At 42.9% G+C, this 20,433-nt stretch overlaps 1 protein-coding gene across 2 annotated transcripts in view; it reads left to right on the top strand.

Annotated features, from left to right (window-relative positions):
• The first annotated feature begins 9,445 nt into the window (after positions 1 to 9,445).
• The window catches only part of flna (filamin A, alpha (actin binding protein 280)), a 45,556-nt gene continuing 34,568 nt past the window's right edge, over positions 9,446 to 20,433 (top strand). For both annotated transcript variants that reach the window (XM_068332726.1, XM_068332718.1), the window contains exons 1-2: positions 9,446 to 9,690; positions 15,310 to 15,809. In XM_068332726.1, the coding sequence (XP_068188827.1) occupies positions 15,440 to 15,809 (370 nt within the window). In that variant the 5' untranslated portion in view covers positions 9,446 to 9,690; positions 15,310 to 15,439. The remainder of the gene's footprint in view (positions 9,691 to 15,309; positions 15,810 to 20,433) is intronic.

The following is a 20,433-nucleotide window of genomic DNA, read 5'->3' as shown; positions in this document are numbered from 1 at the left end:
AATTGATTGTTTTTGGTAATTGGACCTGTGACATCTTATTGTTTGTGTTATATTTTTTCTGACTGCTGAAGCTACATAAATGTTGTTTTACAGTAGTACATCGACATATTTGAGATATGAGCTGTCACTCTGTTTATATTTTTGTTAAAAAGACAATCCAAAAAAATCCAAGATGCGAGCCGTGCTTCAGGACACCACCACTAGCTGGTGGATAGATACAGCTGAGACCAGAACTCCTTCTTTGCCACGTGTTGGCGGATGGATGCAACATCAGCTGAGACCGGATCTCGTTCTTGTTGGTGGAGTGAAGATGTAGGTTGTGTGTTCTCATGACTTTTGCCTTTCTTTTCGTACTTTGTTATTGATCATTTTATAGGCATAATTAATTATACACAGGTAAAATCTGTGTGTCTACTGGTTGATAAATACTGTATAGGTTTTCTTTCTCAATTTAGGGTTTGGGGTGGATTAAAATTATTTTAGTCTTTTTAAATGGGGAAAATTTGTTTGATTTAAGAGCTAAGTCATGGAACGAATTAAACTTGCATCTAATGGGACTACTGCATTTGTTAAGAGAATGTGTGTTGTATATTTTGGTTTAAGGCTGTTTAATGCTGGTTGGGAGGGTCACTGGTCTAAATCATTCCTTCACTGTTCAGGTCGCCTTAAGTAACCATCACTTGAAACTCATTTGATGTCATTTAAATGAATGACAAATTTTACAGAAATAGAGTCAATAAATGCAACACTTTCAACATTTTACAAAAAACAGAAAAGTTATTTATTCATTCATTAATTATTCATTCATGAATAATTTAGTTATACATTCATAAATAACTAGATAGGTAGATAGATAGATAGATAGATAGATAGATAGATAGATAGATAGATAGATAGATAGATAGATAGATAGATAGATAGATAGATAGATAGATAGATAGATAGATAGATAGATAGATAGATAGATAGATAGATAGATAGATAGATAGATAGATAGATAGATAGATAGATAGATAAATCTCGGAGGAAATTGTATATATCCACTGCTCAGGCATTACATAACGAATAAATACTGGATAAACACCAGTAGAAAAAGAAACACTGACATCACAGGACATACTGCAAGACATACATTACACTAACAGACACATGCAGCACTAACAGGACTTATATACTAAACTATAACTAAAATATAAACAGTATAAAATTAAAATATAAACAGTATAAAATTAAATTAAAATATAAACAGTATAAAATTAAATTAAATCCATTCAACCGCGTGCTGACCTCGCCACCTCCCCCCTGCTCCTCCTGAGAGAGTCATTGTAACCCCTGATGGCACGGGGCACGAAGGAGGACCTCAGCCTCTCTGTGGAGGCGCTGTGTGACAGCAGTCTGCTACTGAAGGTGCTCCTCTGCTGGGAGAAGGTGGTGTGTAGGGGGTGGCTGGTGTTGTTCATGATAGCCTTAACTTTAGACATGGTCCTGCTCTCCAGAAGCATATCCACAGAGTCCAGGCTCAGCCCGACCACTGAGCCCGCTCTGCGGATGAGTCTGTTCAGACGGTCCATATCTCTTTTCCTGGCCCCCCCAACCCAACACACAATGGCATATGACAGCACACTGGAGACTACGGACTGATAGAACATGAGAAGGAGCTTAGGACAGATGTTGAAGGAGGCCAGCGTCCTCAGGAAGTACATCCTGCTCTGCCCCTTCTTGTACACACAGTCCGAGTTGAGTGACCAGTCCAGTCTGCTGTCTAGCTGCAGTCCCAGGTACTTATAGTTACCTACCTTCTCCACCTTACTGCCTTTGATGATCACGGGCTGTGGAGAGGGGGGTGCCTGCCGGAAATCCAGCACCATCTCCTTTGTCTTGGAGATGTTGAGCTGGAGCTGGTTCTGTTGGCACCACTCCACGAAGTCAGCCACCAATGCCCTGTACCCCCCCTCATCACCCTCCCGGATACATGCCACAATCGCAGTGTCATCGGAGTACTTCTGTATGTGGCATGTATCTGAGTTGTGCTTGAAGTCTGATGTGTAGAGGGTGAAGAGAATGGGGGAGAGAACGGTCCCCTGTGGCGCCCCCATGCTGCTGGTCACCATAGAAGACAAACAGTCCCCCATACAGACGTACTGGGGTCTGTCCGTTAGGTAGTCTGTAATCCAACTCACGAGGTAGGGGTCCACAGCCATGGAGGTCAGTTTATCCCGCAGGAGCCGGGACTGGATGGTGTTGAAGGCGCTTGAAAAGTCAAGAAGAGCACTCTGACGGCACAGCCCCCAGCGTCCAGGTAGGAGAGTATGCGGTGGAGGAGGAACAAGACAGCGTCGTCAACCCCAACCTTGGTCTGATAGGCGAACTGGAGAGGGTCCATAGCACCCTGCACCTGTGGACGCATGAGCTCCAGGACCAGTCGCTCTAGGGTCTTCATTACGTGGGAGGTAAGAGCAACCAGTCGGTGGTCGTTGAGCTCAGTAGGGCATTCTTTCTTGGGTACAGGGACAATGTAGGAGGTCTTCCACAGTGACAGGACCCTCCCCAGCCGCAGACTGAGGTTGAACAATTGTTGCAGGGGGTCCCCTAGTTCCGAAGCATCTGGTCCAGCCGCCTTGTAGGGACGGAGCCTCCTCAGCGTTGTCGTCACCAGGTCTGCAGTGATGACGGTCTCGGTCGTGGTGGGAGCAGGAGGTTGTGGCGAGGTTGGAAGTCCAGTGGTTGAGGAGGGGCCATTGAGCTTCACAGTTCTTGGAGTGGGCTCGGGAGAAGTGGCAGGGGTGGAAGGAGAGGAAGCACAGGAGGAGGGAGCATCAGTGGAGCGGTTTGCAGGACGGAGAGAGGCCCCGGACGAGGAGCTGGGCGTGGTGGGGGAGCTGAACCGATTGAAAAAGCTGTTTAGTTCATTCGCTCGTTCAATATTCCCCTCCACAGTGCTGCGCCCTTTCCCGTGTCCGGTGGTGACTACATAATATAAATAAACTTGAACTTGACTTACTGATCTGTTATTGTCTTTCTTTGATGTATACTGAATAGCAGTTTGATTTTGTACATTTAATGATACTAATGGTGTATTATTAGGGTGTCCTTGATAACTGCTGGAATTCTTCAAACAAACACTAAGATTGAATCGGCCTAAATGAGAAACAGAGGATTCTAAATCAGAATATAGATTTAAAATATGAATAACATTAAACTGGACTGAGCCCAACACAGGGTGAATAGAGGAAGTTCTTAAATTTCTGTTAAGGTGTTACTGATTGAGCTTAATGGTTGCAGAAGTGTGAGGAGGTTCATGAAAGTAAAAAGCAGAGGATACCAGTGCTGTGAGAGGATGATGGTTGATCTTGAATGAATATCCTCAATCGGTTGTATCTTTTGCTGAAGAATAAGGGGGTTTTGGACCCTCAGCTCCCTAAGGAACTGAAACACTGGCAGAAAAAAAAAAACATCTTTATGCAGGGAGAACATCCAGGTTTCATCTATGTAATTTTTTATTGGATTGTATCAGTCAATACAACAGTAACATTTGCTTACTGTGTTACTGTAGGTAAGTGTTACTGTAACATGGGAGGAAAAGCTGGGAAACGTTTGAAATGGAGGGTTAAGAAAATGTAATCTGGAATTAATTGATGAATTAATAGTAACAAGGAAATTAAATCAGATCATTTGTAGAATTTCAATTATTGTTCTTTGACCAGCTTCCACTGCCGTTCTTTCAGGGGATGCAAAAAAAGTGACCAAACAGAAACTTATACAAGGCACTAATACACCGGCAGCACGTGGGTTCTCTCTGGGTTCTCCGGCTTCCTCCCACCTCCAAAAACATGTGCTTCAGGTTAATCGGCCATTCCAAATTGACCATAGGAGTAAGTGTGTGTGCGTGTGCGTGTGCGTGTGCGTGTGTGTGTGTGTGTGTGTGTGTGTGTGTGTGTGTGTGTGTGTGTGTGTGTGTGTGTGTGTGTGTGTGTGTGTGGTTGTCTGTGTCTCCATGTGGCGTCGTGCTCAGAGTTTCCCCCATCTCACGCCATAAGAAAGCTGGGATAGGCTCCAGCCCCCCGCGGGGCTGCGACAGCGGATGAAGTGGTTGAGAATGGATAGATGGATGGACGAATACACCGGCACCTGAAGGTCTACCAACAGAATTCAACAAAACATTTGACAAAAAAGTACCAATCCCACTTTTAAATATCTATGATGAATCTTCTTTAAGATTAGCAATGATCATTTTGATTCCAACACAAGCACAAAGTGCTCCTCATATAAATAAGTCTAACTGGATCTGACATAAAGGTTCCTTGTAAAGTTCTAACAAGAACGACGGAACGCTACATCCCACATTTAGTTCAGAGTGATCAAAATAGTTTTGTACAAGAAGGGTAGTGATTCCACAACACTGGAAGAGTTCTTGACTTAATTTATTTTTAAAAATTGCCCAACAAGTATTTGGTGGAGCAGAATTACAGGAAAACATACACGTCTCTGATTGAAGATGATATGTTTAAAAGCCAGACACAATTGATGAAATTTCTACCGTTTTTATTTTATTTTTTATTTATGTCATTTACGATTGTAATCCCCAAAGGGAAATTAAAACAGCACACTCTAGAATTTTGTCAAACAAACACATACATACTGTATATACTGTATATACAGTCCCCTGTGATACACAACACACACACAAGGGGGCCTGTAAGCATGCGGTGGGTGGTAGAGTGGTGGGTGGCTCCTTCCTGGTGCGCCACAAATAAGCAACTTGTAAAGGGGGATGGCGCCTTGCTCAGGGGTGCCTCGGCAGTGCTCCGGAGGTGAGCGGACACCCCCCTCTCCAGGTGGCTGGGTGAGAGCGGAAATCGAACCACCGATCCGGGGAACGTTGGACAACCTGCTCCACCCCTGAGCCACTGCCGCGCCCCAGTTGACGAGAACCTATAACCCCCCAGACAAACTAAACTGCTGGTCCACTGACTTTCCAAAGTTTAATTTTCAGCTGACAAATGTAGTCTTCTCCGTTGAGTTTGGGAATGGTGAATGTATAAAAATACTGGGATCAATAATGCAGATTATGTACAATATTAGTGCTTTGTATATGTCTCACTAAGCAAGACTGTGCATCCCAGGCATCTATTCATAGAATTTTATTTCTAACTAATTGCATGAAAGATTAAAATACTTATTTTTACAAACAACATGTCATATTGTACTGTCTTTCATTGTAGGTGGGATAGAGAAGGAAAATGTAGGGTCCTGCCCAAAATGGCAGTGGACACGTCAAGCGTAATATGACAGTTATATGCATGTGGTACTCAATCATATAAGAGCAGAATTTGTTGAACTATGAGCAATAACAAGAAAGTTGGCCCAAGGTGTCCTCTATTATTTATCTAGACGGCTAAAAGGAGCGTAACTTCTAGAACAGTATTAGTCAAGAAATATTTCATTTAGAAATCCTTGTCATATCTGGAGTACATTATATTTGTCAGTCCACTACTGTTGAAAAAAGACAATTTTCCTGGATTAGACCCAGTTTGATCGTGACGCATTGTGCTTGCAACACACATACCAAGTCTATGGACGTTATTTTAGGAAACACGTCAGGATTGTAGCCCAGGAGAACAATAGGTCCTTGTCTTTTCCTTGTCTTCTTTCAATATCCAAACAAAATCATGCAAGTCCACTACTTGAAAGAGAATGAGTGAGCATTGCTAATGTAATGGGACTAATCTTGTCAGAGTATGATTTGTAGATTTCTATGCTGAGCCCGTCTGGGCTGGCGTATTTCCCATTTGCCAAGAACTGTACTGCCCCTGTGACCTCATTAAAGGTTATGTTTCCATCTCAGAATGCTTGTGCTGACAGTCAACAGTTCCACAGTTGCTTGTGAAAGCATTTTGTCTTGTTTTTAACATCACCATACTAACTTGATTGGAAAGAATATAATTATATTCTAATTACATCATTCAACTTGGCAAACAAGGTGATCCTTCTGTAGTCACTTTCAAGTAGTGAATTTTTGGTGGTGATTTCTGACATTTCCTTCCTTCTGTCTTTTTCTACTTTAGTCTCATGTGCTCGCATTTCCCACAAAGTGGAGTCAGTTGCATCATAAGTGTCATTGTTGGATAGATAGCCTGTTATTAAGTTGGATGTTTGCTGTCATTTAATAGCTATGAATTGAAGTGCCAGTCAAACACAAGCTTTTACCTCCACAAAAATCTATTTTTAGTTTAAAATGGCTGTGATCAGAAAGTAGATGTTGTGATATTCAGTAGAAATTGTTTCCGAAGTTACATTAGCCTCAATTAGGAAACAGTCAAGTCTTGTTTCCGATTTGTGTGCATGAGAGAGGGAGGACTAACTTCTGTCGGTCGGGTGTTGTATCCAACAGACCTTGACTAGACTATTAGGTCCAATGATTCTGTTTAGTCCGTGGTAGCTGGGCAGTTAGAAAGCCTCAGTAGAACCGTCCAGCGCTGCCATGAAGTCTCTGCCTGACGTCGTGTTGGTGGCTGGAAAATCTGGGATCAGAATAAAACGTTTACTAAAGAACCAAGAGTCATCCAAATTAGATGAAAATACATTTCTGAATGTTTCATGCTGAGAGAAAACGCTGCCTGTGGTGTGGAGTGTGTGACCATTTGGATCAGAGATGGGACACTGTGACACGTTATCAGAGATGGACAGAGTACTTGACCCCAGTACTTGAGTAAGAGTACAAATACTTCTGGTCAAAATTTACTCTGCTACAAGTAAGAGTAGCCCAGTCAATACATTACTTGAGTAAGAGTAAAAAAGTACTTGCTTTTAAATGTACTTAAGTATTCAAGAGTAAATGCTTTTAAATGTACTTAAAGTAAAAGTAAGTCCTTTTTTTTCTAATCTTTGATGAGAATGGACCTGACTGAATTACTGTCATTTTACAATTTTATATATAGTACCTTGTATCTCTTGTTTCAGAGAAAATTCTTTGAAACCACCTGCACTGATGTGCTTGCCTGTAGAACCATATGTTATACTGTACCAAGCCTTCCTCAACATCTATTAAAATGGAAATAAAATTAATGGAATCATCAAAGAGGACAATTATATCATTTTCACATTTTATTAAACAATTCCCCCCTTCCATACACACACTAGACCAAATGGATCCATACAGGCCCAACCAACTCGTTTAACTGGGGACCACCTTGAACCCCTAAAGGACACACTGGTGGACTGCTGGTTGAGAACCACTGCTTTACAACAAACTAAATCTCTGCCTTCAACAACTCAATGTTTACAGGAAGGACATATCCCAGTACCACAATATTTGTCTCCCCCAGGCTGTCTGTCTCCCCCCACCTATCTGTCTGTCTGTCTGCCCCCCCCCCCCCCCCCAATCTGTGTGTCTCCCCCTGCCCTCCAGTCTGTGTGTCTCTGTGGCCCTGTGTCCTCCAGTCTCTGTCAGTCTGTAAAATGAAGTGACCAGAGGTCTCTAGGTGTGACTTTTGTCAGTTTTTCTTCGGCAAACACAATAAGCATTTGAAAATGTACTTTTTCTTGTCTGAGTCTCCGTTGTCCTTTTTCACTTCTACAAACTCGAACATATCTTTAGGATGAGGCCGTGGGTTTTCTTCCTCTGCCTCATAAAACTCCGGCTCATCATGTTCATCAGATTCAACGGAGGCTTCTTCGGCAGTCGCCATGGCCACCGCGGTCTTTTTTTGAGCTGATTGGGTAGGGGGTGACGTATTTCCGCTTTGACGTAAATCCCAGTTGAGAACGTGTACTGTGATAGGTTTCCTTCTTTGACGAACACTGCGTGTGGCCAATTGCATTTAAGAGGGGGGGGGGAATCAACAACAGGCAAACTAAAAGTAACGAGTATTCATGAGCCTTCTCAGAAATTAACTTGAGTAAGAGTTAAAATCTTTGCCTTGGAAATGTATTCAAGTAAGAGTAATAAGTATGAAAGAATTCTAGTATTTGAGTAAAGTAAAAATCCTCAGAATCTGTACTTAAGTACAGTACTTAAGTAAATTTACTCCGTTACTGTCCACCCCTGCACATTATGGCTACAGCTTTAGAATAAAAGATTGGTTCTGAAATTAGAATTTATGGTTTAAAGACTACAATCACATTCTTACTCAAATTAATCATTCGCGCTGCGATGTGCTGGCGACACATTTGGGGTGTACCCTTCCTCTAATCAATAGCAAGCTGAGGATAGGCTCCAGCAACACCCATAACCCACAGCGTGGTACACAGTGGTACACAACACCAAAGTTCTACAGTGGTCAGACTTCCAATGTTCTTGTTCTAAAGTGGATGACTGTATTAATCTACACAATCTGCGACAAAAATCAACACAATAGTTTACATACTTTGGTTCATACACACATTACTTGAGCAGAATACCCGTATGCGCTGCACCGGGCTGAGGGTCGGTGGTCCACAGGTCGTCTACCCATCAGAAGGTCGGTGGGTCAAACCCCATCCCTGTGAAAGTGTGAACCTCCCTCTGTCTCTTTGTGCACAAGCTAAAAATAAATCTCGTTTCCCAACTGAACTCAGGAACCCGATGTCTCAGAGTGGAGGGGGAGCCGTAATGCTGTTTAATAATTGCATTTAATCCCATAATTGTTCCTGAAAGCTTGTAAATTTTAGAAACTTTGGCTGTTTTTAACTTTATCACACAAATACGGGCGAAGACAAACAGCAGCGGAGTTCATTATCAGCATGATGTTAAATGTTTTAACACGTGACAAGTCCACGTCCCGTTAGGATGCTGATGGCGGCTGTTCCAGTGATCGGTGTGGGACCTCTGCTGTCCATCCAGTTAGCCACAGCTCATTTTGATTGGATAACTTCACTTACTCCTTCATTCTGATTGGTTCGGCTGGTTTTAACAGCTGGGACGCGTCCTTGTCAACTGTGAACAGACATATACTGTGAACAAAGACATGGACTCACGACCGATTGATTGTTGATTGTAATTATTGATGTAGTACAACTAGAATGTCTGTTCAAACTATATAAATACGGATATTTAATACACAGAGAGTAGAAATCAGAGACGTCCTGGCCCTACTTTATGTCTCGGTCTCTCGGTGACCTTTTGACCTGATGCAGTCTTGATTAAGTCTCCTTGCTGTTATGCTGACACACAAAGGCTGTGGCCACAACACCCACTGACAGCTCCACTCATACTCATAATTCACATGATCAGTCCTGAGATCCAGCCTGATAACATTTTTAGCTCCTCTTGGGGAAGCCAGAGGTCGTGGCGCTGCAGGGATCAAATACGTCATACCTTTGAAATACCTCTGGTGCGATAATGACGTCATGTAGAAGGACAGCGCAGAAACAGAAACCCACAAAGTAGGGGCGGGAGTGGGGTGGGGGGGCGAGTGGGTGACGCCCCCTAGAACCCCTTATGCCTTAAACCTTTACCAATTAAGGCTGTCACTGTGGTGGACGGAGAGACTCGGAGGTAGAAAAGAGAAAAAGAGCTGTGGGACCATCTCTTTCTTTTTGCTTTACGCAACTGGTAGGCTCCGAGAAATACACCCATTTCCCCCCACTGGGATTGCGCGTGGGAAGGGAGGTCCGGGACCTCGGTGCTGCACACACACCAACGTACCCACTACTGCTGCGCGCCCGGGCTGAGAGGACCAGACACCGAACACACGCACAGCTGGAGCCGCTGTAAGTTCTGTCCCTGCATGCTGATGAGAGTGGGGATGGTGATGTGTTCCTGTCACCGTGGGAACTTCTCTGTTTTCTCTTGACTGAAACTTTCTTATAATTTGAGGTGGTTGCAGTTTGTGGATGGGTGGCATGTGGATTCCTGTCATGTATGAGAGGTTGGCTCAGTTTGAGTGCGGTGCAGAAACAAAAACCGTCGGCTCCGCAGCTCTCCCCGTGCGGGCTGCCGCTGAGTTGCGGTGCGCCACGCCTCACACACCATTAACTTTTTTCCCTGACGCTGGATTATAACTTATTGGTTTGTGGTTCTGGCAAACATGTAGGTCCATAAAGACTAGTTTAAAGGACTGACAGCGCAGTGGTCAGTCCCCACCGCATAGAAGATGATTTAAGCATAACGTGAACGCGCTCATCCATCCATTTCTCACTTCAGTCCAATAAAGGTTGTTTGTGCGCACGGAGCGCACTCTTTTGCGTGCTTTGCCGCAGCAGCAGACTGAAGTATCTCGCTAGTCCTGCTATTGGGGGCTCCGCACCAAATAAGGTAAAACACGGACACTGGCTGCGCTTGATCTTTTTAACGGGGGCCGTGCGTGGATGCATGCGCCCTCCGCAGCCAGGAGCGGGTCTCACACTGCAAGAGGGCGGATCAGCATGTCCAAGTTGAAGGTTTCTCACACAGAGCACTTGAAAACAGCCTGCGTTCATTGTTTGAGGATGAAACCCCCACATGCTTCGTTTTTAGAACCGGGGGGGGGGGGGTCACAGAGGTCCACAAAGAACATAGAGCCCAGAATGTCTGCGTCATCATTCTGTTTTAGTTTAACTTCTATATGTGATCTAAATGAAAACAATATTTATAGTATAATAAGACACTTTTTTTTCTGGTGGATGAATTTGCAAATGAGTAAATTAAAACTAGATTCATTAAAGGAAGGGAGTGTATAAAATATGAATAAATGATAGGACACCGTCGAGACACTGGAGTCACAGTCGTATACAGAAAGTACAGATTCAAGTAAAGTCAGTAAAATTTTACACAAACCAACTGTTAACCTCATTATTTATTGAAAATATAAAGTTCTGAGATGCACTCACAAAATTAGAATGCGAAAAATATTTCTAGATCCTCATCGCAGCCTAAATTTAATTGCTTCTTCCCAGCAGACAGCCTCCCAATAAAATTCCCCCTCTTTTAAATTTATTTGGGGATGAGGCTGTACGAATGGAATGTGACTTTTTTTAAAAAAAAAACCATGTAGTAAATGTAATTAGATTTAAATTAAAATTCCATAATGTTGGCTTTGGGTGTTTAATAACCCTGTTGTCCTTCCCAGAATGATTTTTCTTGGTTTCATAATCCATTGACAACAAGAATGGAAATCTCTGGATCTTTTTCTTCGGATTTGTTTCACTGAAATATGAGAAGTTCACAATATTTAACTTCTTCTTATTTGCATTCTTTCAAATTTCCAAATGTGAAATGAGTTCAATTTTAATAAAGAAGACATTTTTTAAAATGAAGGCTATGGTCAAGTGTCCTGAAAATACAATTTATGAGTGCTGCTTCTTAAATTCTCCTCTGACAGAAATGTAGCACAGGATGAGACTAACTGCTTAGAATTAAATCAATTATTTAGAACTTGGTTGTTATGTGTAGAAATTCTCATTAATGACTATTGAAAATTATTTGACATGCTCTCAAAATAAAAGTCAATTCTCCAAGTCCGATTTGTAACCGTGGAAACAAATGAACATGTAAACAAACAACACAGAGAACATCACGAATCACAGATAATTGTTGTGTTCAATCAACGCTACTGATCTACTATACATTAAGTTCTTTGTGTTGTTGAAATCTCTTTCGGTAAAATACATTTATGCAATTATTTCTTTCAAGTACAATTCTGTCCAACACTGATCAATCAGCTCTAACAATGCATTATCTTATGTTTATGCAAATTGAAATAATTTCAGCAACCACTTTCTTGATTCTAACAATTAATTCTTTTTAATGATAATTTCTAATATTGCCCACTTTTTTCCTAGTTGGACATTCTGCATTGAAACAGTCAAAATTGTCATTCCTTAATCTGGAAAAGTAAATGTCCCAACTCTAAATGACCCAAATAAAACATTGAACTGGCTTGACTGTCTCAATCACTGCATTACGCAAACACACACACGCACGCACGCACATTCAGGCTAGTGTCAGAACCCTCCCTTCTGAACTCTAAAGATGCAATCCTTCAGTAGACGTAGAGAAGTTTAGAGAAATAGAAGCTTGACTTAACCTTTTTTCTTTGTCTGCTGAGGGACACAATATTCAACATGAAGCCTCTGTCTCTACAACTAAATAAATGTTGTCCTGCTGAATCTCGGTTCCCAAGCCTGTCTGACATGTTTGTATGACCAGCCGACCCAGCAGCAGGTAGAATTAGGAAGGTGACTGGTCATACGTTGGAGTTGTGACAACTGATGTTGTTCATGAGCTGCATTTTCTTAGTTTACATTGTGGAGTTTGGGTCAGTTCATTTTTTTATTATTTGCATCTTCATTATTCTTTGGGATGGCGGTAGCTCGGTCCACAAGGACTTGGCTTGGGGACTGGAGGGTGGCTGGTTCAAGTCCAGTGTGGACCAAAGTACACTGGTGACTGGAGAGATGCCAGTTTACCTTTTGAGGACTGCCGAAGTACCCTTGAGCAACGCAACAAACCCCACTAGCTGCTCCTATGGTGCTGCTACGTGGCTGCATCACTCCACCATGTCGCCTTTAACAGCATGTCTACAGGCCGTGTGTGTGTGTGTGTGTGTGTGTGTGTGTGTGTGTGTGTGTGTGTGTGCGTGTGTGCATGCGTGTGTGTGTGTGTGTGTGTGTTTGCCTCCAGATTGGAGTAGTGCTGACAGTTTAGTGTCTGCATGGATTCCTCAATTTTCTCAAGGTTCCACCATCAAACACAAGGTATGACAATAAAGGTAATGGTCATCTTAAAGGGACAGTAAAGTCAATTTTAAGTGACATATATGTTATTCATCATTATGAAAAATAGAAGAAAAAATACATTTCATGTGTGTAGCATCATCTGTTTGGTCAATAAAGCTTAAAATCTGTGCCGCAGCAGCTTCCGCATTCAGTGGTCACGTGGGCGTCATACGTCACTGGGGCCAAACATAGCTTAGCAGCCATAAGAAACAACCAAAGGTATCATGGGTAATGCAAAAGTCATGGGTAATGCATGGGTAATGCAAAAGTCACAGCATGTTTGCACTGAAATCTAAGTTATTTCTCTTGCTAAAGCACAACATTTTCTCAAAACCTTCCCACATGACCAACAAAGGACTGAACTAGTTGTTTTTACAGTTACAGGACGTAACTCCAACACCGAATTATGTTTTCAGAGTAAAGCACTTCATTCTTTCTGACCAGACAGGTGTCCAAAAGAACTCGTCTGTATCTGAGAGAATTTCAGTGAATTTTCAGTACTTTCGCAACTCAAAAGGATATCGCAAAAGTAAGTTCGATTTTATAAGTTTAGAAAACTAAACTACTCATCCATTGAGAGTGTATATAATTAATTTTTACTATTTTTCATCCTATTTTTGGGACAGACGCTAGAAGCTCCAAAAAGTTTTGCCGGTTTGGTCTTTAAAATAGTAGCTACAGCTGTTCATTTAGTGCACTAAACGTCTAAAAATGTCCCAGAACATGTGGAATATTGTTGAATTACTGAATGAATCTATTGTTATACCGCCAAGAAACAGAAGGGGGCGCCAAACGACAATTTAAGGGTCCGGCGGGTCCTCCGTTTCCATAGACATTTAATAAGGCTTTGAATTGGCTGCCAGTGACGTTGGAGGTCCCAGAGTTCATCGGGGGGAGAGGGACATTCTTCACATTTTCTTTTTGACCAAAAACATGAACTGACACACACACAAAACATTCTTGATGGCTCCTGGCATGACCTCCTTATTTAGTCATAAAGAAGCTGCAGTCACTTCTCGCTGTTTGCAGCTTCTTCAGATCTGAAACTCACAAAAAAGAAGAAACATCTTTGTTGAGATCAAAAAGATCACTGAGAAAATTACAGGTGTTTAATGTCCTTATCTCCGGTCATTCATACACAACACAGGTTAGCAGTCAGTCAGTAAACAGTCTGAACTACACAACAGTCAGTAAACTGGTGGGTCGTTAATACTCTGGTCTAAACGTTCCTTATCTGTGCACTTTCCAGTTTTATTGAAGGTAATGCAGGAACTTCACACCTTTACTGGGAACTTTCAAAATAAAAGCACATATACAACCGGGACTAGGTTTGTAAAACTTTGTATTAATTATATTTCACAATAAAAGTGAAATAAATGCTTTCTGAATGTTAACATTAGCTGGAGTACTTACCACAGAATAGGACCCCAGTTTATTGGCCGGGGGGGGGGGGGGTATTTTGCTGTAATGTGTGTAGCTGTTAAATACGACATAGTCAGGTGTGTTGTTTTTGCACTGTTATCTTTATGACTGTACCACTGATCAATAAACATCTGGTAAAAACTGGACATTGCAGGGTTTTCTTGCTATTTTTTAAGGACTCTGACAGATTATACCCAGGTGGCTTTAAAACAAACACACTTCTCATGTTTTCACGTCATCCATGCTCTCATTAACCTGCCTCCCACCAAACCAAACCATTGTCTCTGCCACAGATGGAAGAATGTTTTATTCCTGTTGTTCTCTTTTTGACGCACCTTCATTCTAGATGTCACAGTGGTCATCAGTTACCTGGACAAATCTGTGGAGTCAAATCCAGATGGACCCTGAAACCTGACACACACTGCTGTGTAGATCCCTCTTCTTCTTTTAGCTGTCAGTGCATTTCTTTGTGTTGAAGAAAGAAAGGATTTAAAAACATTGCATTGTTTAAATATGAACCAGGGGTATAACTGTATGAAAAGTCTGCAGAAATACACGATTGAATGTGAATCACAACGTTGTGACTGAATGTGTGGTAATAAGAGTTTCCCCTCTGACCTATCAGCTGAACATTATGTCAAAAAACTGATTTGTCGGTTCTTTAAATAGTTTCCGCACAAGAGTGTTCTCTTCCAACTGGTCACACAAACAAGTTCATGCTTTATAAAAAAAAAAAAACCTCTGTTCATTCTTTATTTCCCTGCCAGGTTAATCAATCATTTTCACGACACATTGTCTAATAGAATTTAAAAAACAAAACAAAACAACTTGATTAAGAAAGAGAACAGAATTTTCTTTCCAAATTGTGTTACCTTCAGCTTTGAACAAAGGGGTTGGGGCGGTGTAGGAATGGATTCTATGTCACAGCAGAGCAAACTGTTTGATATTTGTTTATGAAAATTTCTGCACTTTATTAAGACAAATATAAATATGTTTTTCCTCAGGTATGCAGTAAGTGAGTAAGTCAGGAATATCCTGACTGTTCAAGTTTGTTGGACTTCTTTGTCTCTTTGGAGTCAGACTCCCAAACTTGTGCAGGTTTATCATTTCCACCTCCTTCTCTGTCTATCACAGAGGGGGGGGGGGGACAACCTCCTTATGTCTTCTGTCATGTCTCACGTCTTGTTCTCTGTCTTTCTCTTTCTCTTCAAGCACAGACACGTTACAAAGCCGGAGACCCACACACAGACGCAGAGAGAGAACGGGGGGCGGTTCCAACATAGTTGCGCAGACTCCACCCCGCACCAATCCAGCGAACCGAGACGCAGTCCACGCCATAAAAATGAGTGGTTCACACCCCCGGGTCCACCAGTCCGCCGCGCCTGCTCCCAACTCAGTCTCCACGGACAAGGACGCAGAAATGCCCGCCACGGAAAAGGACCTGGCCGAGGACGCGCCATGGAAGGAGATCCAGCGGAACACGTTCACCCGCTGGTGCAACGAACACCTCAAATGCGTCAACAAGAGAATTGGCAACTTGCAAACGGACCTCAGCGACGGGCTTCGCCTCATCGGGCTCCTGGAGGTCCTGTCCCAGAAGAAGATGTACAGAAAGTACAACCAGAGGCCCACCTTCCGCCAGATGCTGCTGGAGAACGTGTCCGTGGCGCTGGAGTTTATAGAGAAGGAGAACATTAAGCTGGTGTCCATCGGTGAGTCCGTGTGTGCGCGCAGCTGAGTGGAATGAATGACAGTCCGTGGGTCCCCCCCCACCCCACCCCCCTGAGACACTCACTCAGGTGGCCTCCCCACCACTTATTCACGCAGCTTTCTTTGTGCTCAGGTTGAAGTGAACTTGGTGGGTGTCAGATGTGTTGTAAACATGGAAACAGTGGTTGAAGAATGTTTCTGTAGGGTCAGATAAAACCCAGCTTCTGCCTGGGAGCACAGGTCCACGGTGTTTTCCCGTGGGAAGTGACTGTGGTGAGTTGCCTTGTTGTTCACACACACATTTCCATGCAGACTTGTTGTTTTGAGAGTCAGGCTTTGTCCCCCTGCAGCCCAGGCAGGGCTGGGCCCGTCCACGCCACAGTGTGTGGGTCAGGATGTCGTCTAGGCCTAGCAGGATAGAGCTGATTGTGTATGCACACACACACACAAACACAGGTCCATTGTCTTCAGTCATGTTGTGCTGTGGGCTGGATCTCTGCTGCTTTTGACAGGATTTGGTTCAGATTGGGGACCGATTGGGTCTAACCGAAGCTGACGACCTGCAGCTGCCTGAAGCACAACCAGAAGTCTGTCAGCCTGAAAGTGAACTAAACGAAGTTTCTTCTCAGCAGGGAAACACAACTCATTTGAACTTTCTAATGTCTCTGTATTGCTGAATGAAGTACTTTAGTGTGTCTGCGCTGGTTTCACACACACACTATTAATCCCATAATCCCCATTTGCTCAGCCTGAAGTCTGGCCTGGTTTTCTGAAGTCCTAGATGGACTGAAGGTATGAGATTCTGTTCCTCTGGTTAGACTAGCCTGGACCAGATGCAGGAAGGTGGTTGTGACATCATGAGTACATGATGCCCACTGAGTAGAGGACAATCTGCTTCTGGGTAAATGGCTGTTGTTTACTCGTCAGTACATTCTTTACCGTTATGTACCCCACATTTGGTCACGTATCATCGGCTTGTTAACTAAATTCACACCACACCCGTGTTGTTGGTAGACGTGTCCTCATTGCTGGGCTGGCGGGGGCTGTTACCCATTGCTCCACATGGCAGTGAACAGTCTGTCCACAGAGACTTCCAGATGAGGTCGTTTGGACTTGTTGCTTGGCGTCAGCTCTGGATGTGATTCAGCGTCCAGGTATCAGGTGAGTGTCATCAGGCATGTAGAGACCAGACTATACACGTCTACTCTTTGAAGCACTGTGACGTCCTCCCATCATTTTAATTGTGGCATCTAAGAGATTTTGTCTTGGAGATGCCTGAAGTACATCTTTTTAAATAATTTGAAATTGAAGCTCAACCTGTGGCTTTTTGTTCTTTTGAGATGAGTCGCATCTTTAGTTGGGCTGATAAACTTCAGCTATACTGGTTGAGTAGGTAATAATTATTTTCACACACAGCTAGAGTATAGACAGCTAATTAAAACCGTTAAAGAGTTGCAAGAGTCATGAGTTTGAGCTCAGAAGGGAAGAAACCGGTTATTATATTCCACATGTGAATGAGATTAGTGACTGCTGTTTGTCCGGAAGTTTCCTGGTTTCCACAGGTTGGTGTTTCCTGCTGCAGCCAACAGGTGTGATGGGGACTGAGCCTCATGTCAGGTGCTGTTGGGATCCCAGCTTCATCTTGGTTTTGTGTACGGACCACTGTTTGAGTTCATGTTGGAAACAATACCTGTGTTTTTTGTAGATTTCATGCAGTGTTGCTCAGAAGTGTTCTCTATAATGGGAGGTTTGTGGGTCGTGAACAGAACAGTCTTAAATCCAGCCAGAAGTCTGACCAGTGTTCTCCTGGTGCTGGAGGGGTTGGTACCAGACACCAATGAGACCCCCTCAACAGTCTGCTCCTCCTGACTTACTCATGCTGACTCTCATGAGTCAGGTCTTATGGAGGTGGGGAGGAGCCTGCCCTCCTCCATTACTTCCTCCTTTCAATGTAGAAATGGACACACCCAGTGAGCAACTCTCACCACAAGTTACCAAACGGCCATCTCTATTCAGGCGAGAGGCTCCGGTCCCTCCTGTCAGACTCTGGCTCTTTCTAAGTTTACTTGAGGTTCAAACTATTTTAAGTCTGTCCTTGACTCATTTCCTGACTTTGTTACTTCAGTTTTCCTAAGTTGGGTCGTGACACACAAGACAGATTTCATTTTATCTTATAAATTGCTTTTGTGAAAATTGATATTGATGAAACAGTTGTCAATGTAGGACTGTCAGCATGGGGTAATTAGGAGAAGCAAGTTATTGGCTCTGATTCTTTGTGTAGTGAAGCCAGAGTTGGCAGATGGTTAAGTCGGTGAGAAAACACTTGAATCACCGTTTTTAATCTAGATTTTTTTTCAAAGAGATATTACAAAGGTCACCAATCTCTATATCTGTTAAACTTGTATGTGCCAGGGTGTGACTCTGAAGCTAATGCACCCAGTTCAAAAATAGATTGACATTAATCCCCCTAAAATCTATCACTTTATTGTTAAAGGTGGATTTAAAGACTGGAAAAATGATATCAGACTATAAATGACTGGATTCCAGAGTGCCTGGTGAGTGAACTCTTTCCTTTTGTGGTGAGCCAGACTAGTTGTTAGCTGTGTCAGGTCACTGTGTTACAGTGACCTGACACAGATGTAACATTCCCTGACTGTAGTTCAATATAGTGCTGACACTGAATCAGTATCGGCGTCTTTATAAAACAGAGGAAGAATTGCGTTTTTCAAACTGATCTCCAGACGGCTTCCTGAGTCCTGCTGGTTAATCTGTGACTTTTCACCTGCATTAGTCGGCTGAGGGTTGCTCAGGATGGATTTGCTGATACCTGTGGTGGATCTTTGGGCAACTCAAACAGTTAAACTCTGCTCTACCCTCCAGCGTGTCTCAACCCCAGCAACACTTTCCTCACATTCCCAGCACAGACTGCAATCTAGGGTTCCATGTCATGCAGTTACCACCCAACAGGTAATGTCTCCAGACAGTTCTGACGAAATCCCACATGATCTGTTGTTGGTAACAGACGTATGATTAGCATTAAAACCCAGAAGCACACTTGCATGAGTTCAGTAAGAAAGTGTTAGTTTGTGGAGTGAATGAGGGAGAGACTGACCAACCAGACTTCAGGTCACTGCTGTCTCTTAGATTAAAGTTGTAAAGCTGTAAACACTCCATATTACTAATGTGCCTCCTCATGGAATTCACATTCTAAAAGATTGCTGAAATCTGGGAGGACTTAATAACTGTGGCTGTGTGGAGAGAATTCCCCTGAACTCATCACACCCATGTTTGAACAAGCTTTATCACTGTCGTCATGCTGTGTGGCAATGACGCTTTCTCACAAATGAGTTAATGGGCTTTTTACTTTATATGGCGCTTGTCAAGTACTGAAGCAGATGAAGATGGTCTGACCAGTTTATTAAAAATGCGCTGCGTGTGCATTATTTTTCTCTGCTTCTTTCCAGGAGCATTTTTGCTGCAGTCTGTCAGTATCGCATCCCTGATTTTACTGGACTAATCCAGTTTGTCAGAAGGTAAGATGGCAGTGTATGGGTCAGACTCTTCCCGTTCCATCAAAGCAGTAATTTTATTTTGAAGATATTTTAAAAGATTTTTTTAGTGCAATCATGTTAACTCAAAGAGGAAATGATACCATTCTCCCTGGAACACAATTATGGTGAAAATGATTTGGAGCTCCAGACTAGTGACTAGCAATGAGATGTTAATGTTCATCAAACTGGAACAACCTAACAATGGTCAGCCACGCTTCCTCTCTTCCTGCCCTGTTTGTTCTCAGCATTGTGGTCACACAATATTTTGTCTGCATTCCCAATGTCATTGTTCACCTGTCGCAAAGATAAACTGTATTGATTCCACAATGAGACAGTTCATGTATGAAGTTATATTTCACCCCTAGCAGCACATCTGTAGTTGATGTTGACATGTTTGAGTCACGAGCATTTCAAGAGCATTTGTTTCTATCAGTTACTGATTTGTCTATTCATCAACAGATTCTTATTCAGCTGCTACTTCAGATCCCAGGATTATTCCCATCGCGTGGCACAGTGAGAAAGTTGATCAATTTAAATCTGTTACCAAACACCGATCCTAGCTGTAATTTAACTTGCTGTGAGGGATGGTTATTGATATTTGAACAGTCATGAATTAAGACTAAGATCTGAATACACAATGACCATGAGGCAGATGGAAGAAGCTTGTAGGCCATAATATAACAGTCTGATGGATAGCTTGATGCAAAATAAAAACATGAGGTACACCCACCGACTCTCGTCGCCAACACAGGTTCATACAGTGAAGCAGACACCCTCATGATCCCAAGGCACGAGGAAGCATCGGGAAGTATCCAGGGGAAAGAAAGTGGAGCTCATTTGTTCATCGCAAGTATGTAAGCAACCTGTGTGTAGGTGGGTTGTGAAGCAATGTCTGCAGCAACACCGTTCGCTCTTTAAATGTCAGGACTATTGTTGGTCAATGGTGTGGTCACTTTCTGCTGCCTCCAAGATGGTCAGGAGGTCAGGAAGTCCTCGAGCCGAAAGGAGAGGAATCAACGGTGTGTGCAGCCCTGACTCAACTGGATAGGCTAACATTGTCCTTCATTCCATCTGT

The sequence above is a fragment of the Antennarius striatus genome, chromosome 2 (genome assembly GCF_040054535.1).
Source record: "Antennarius striatus isolate MH-2024 chromosome 2, ASM4005453v1, whole genome shotgun sequence".
Lineage (NCBI taxonomy): Eukaryota > Metazoa > Chordata > Actinopteri > Lophiiformes > Antennariidae > Antennarius > Antennarius striatus.
Note: the sequence above shows the minus strand (reverse complement) of the source record. Positions and strands in the feature narration are given on the sequence as shown.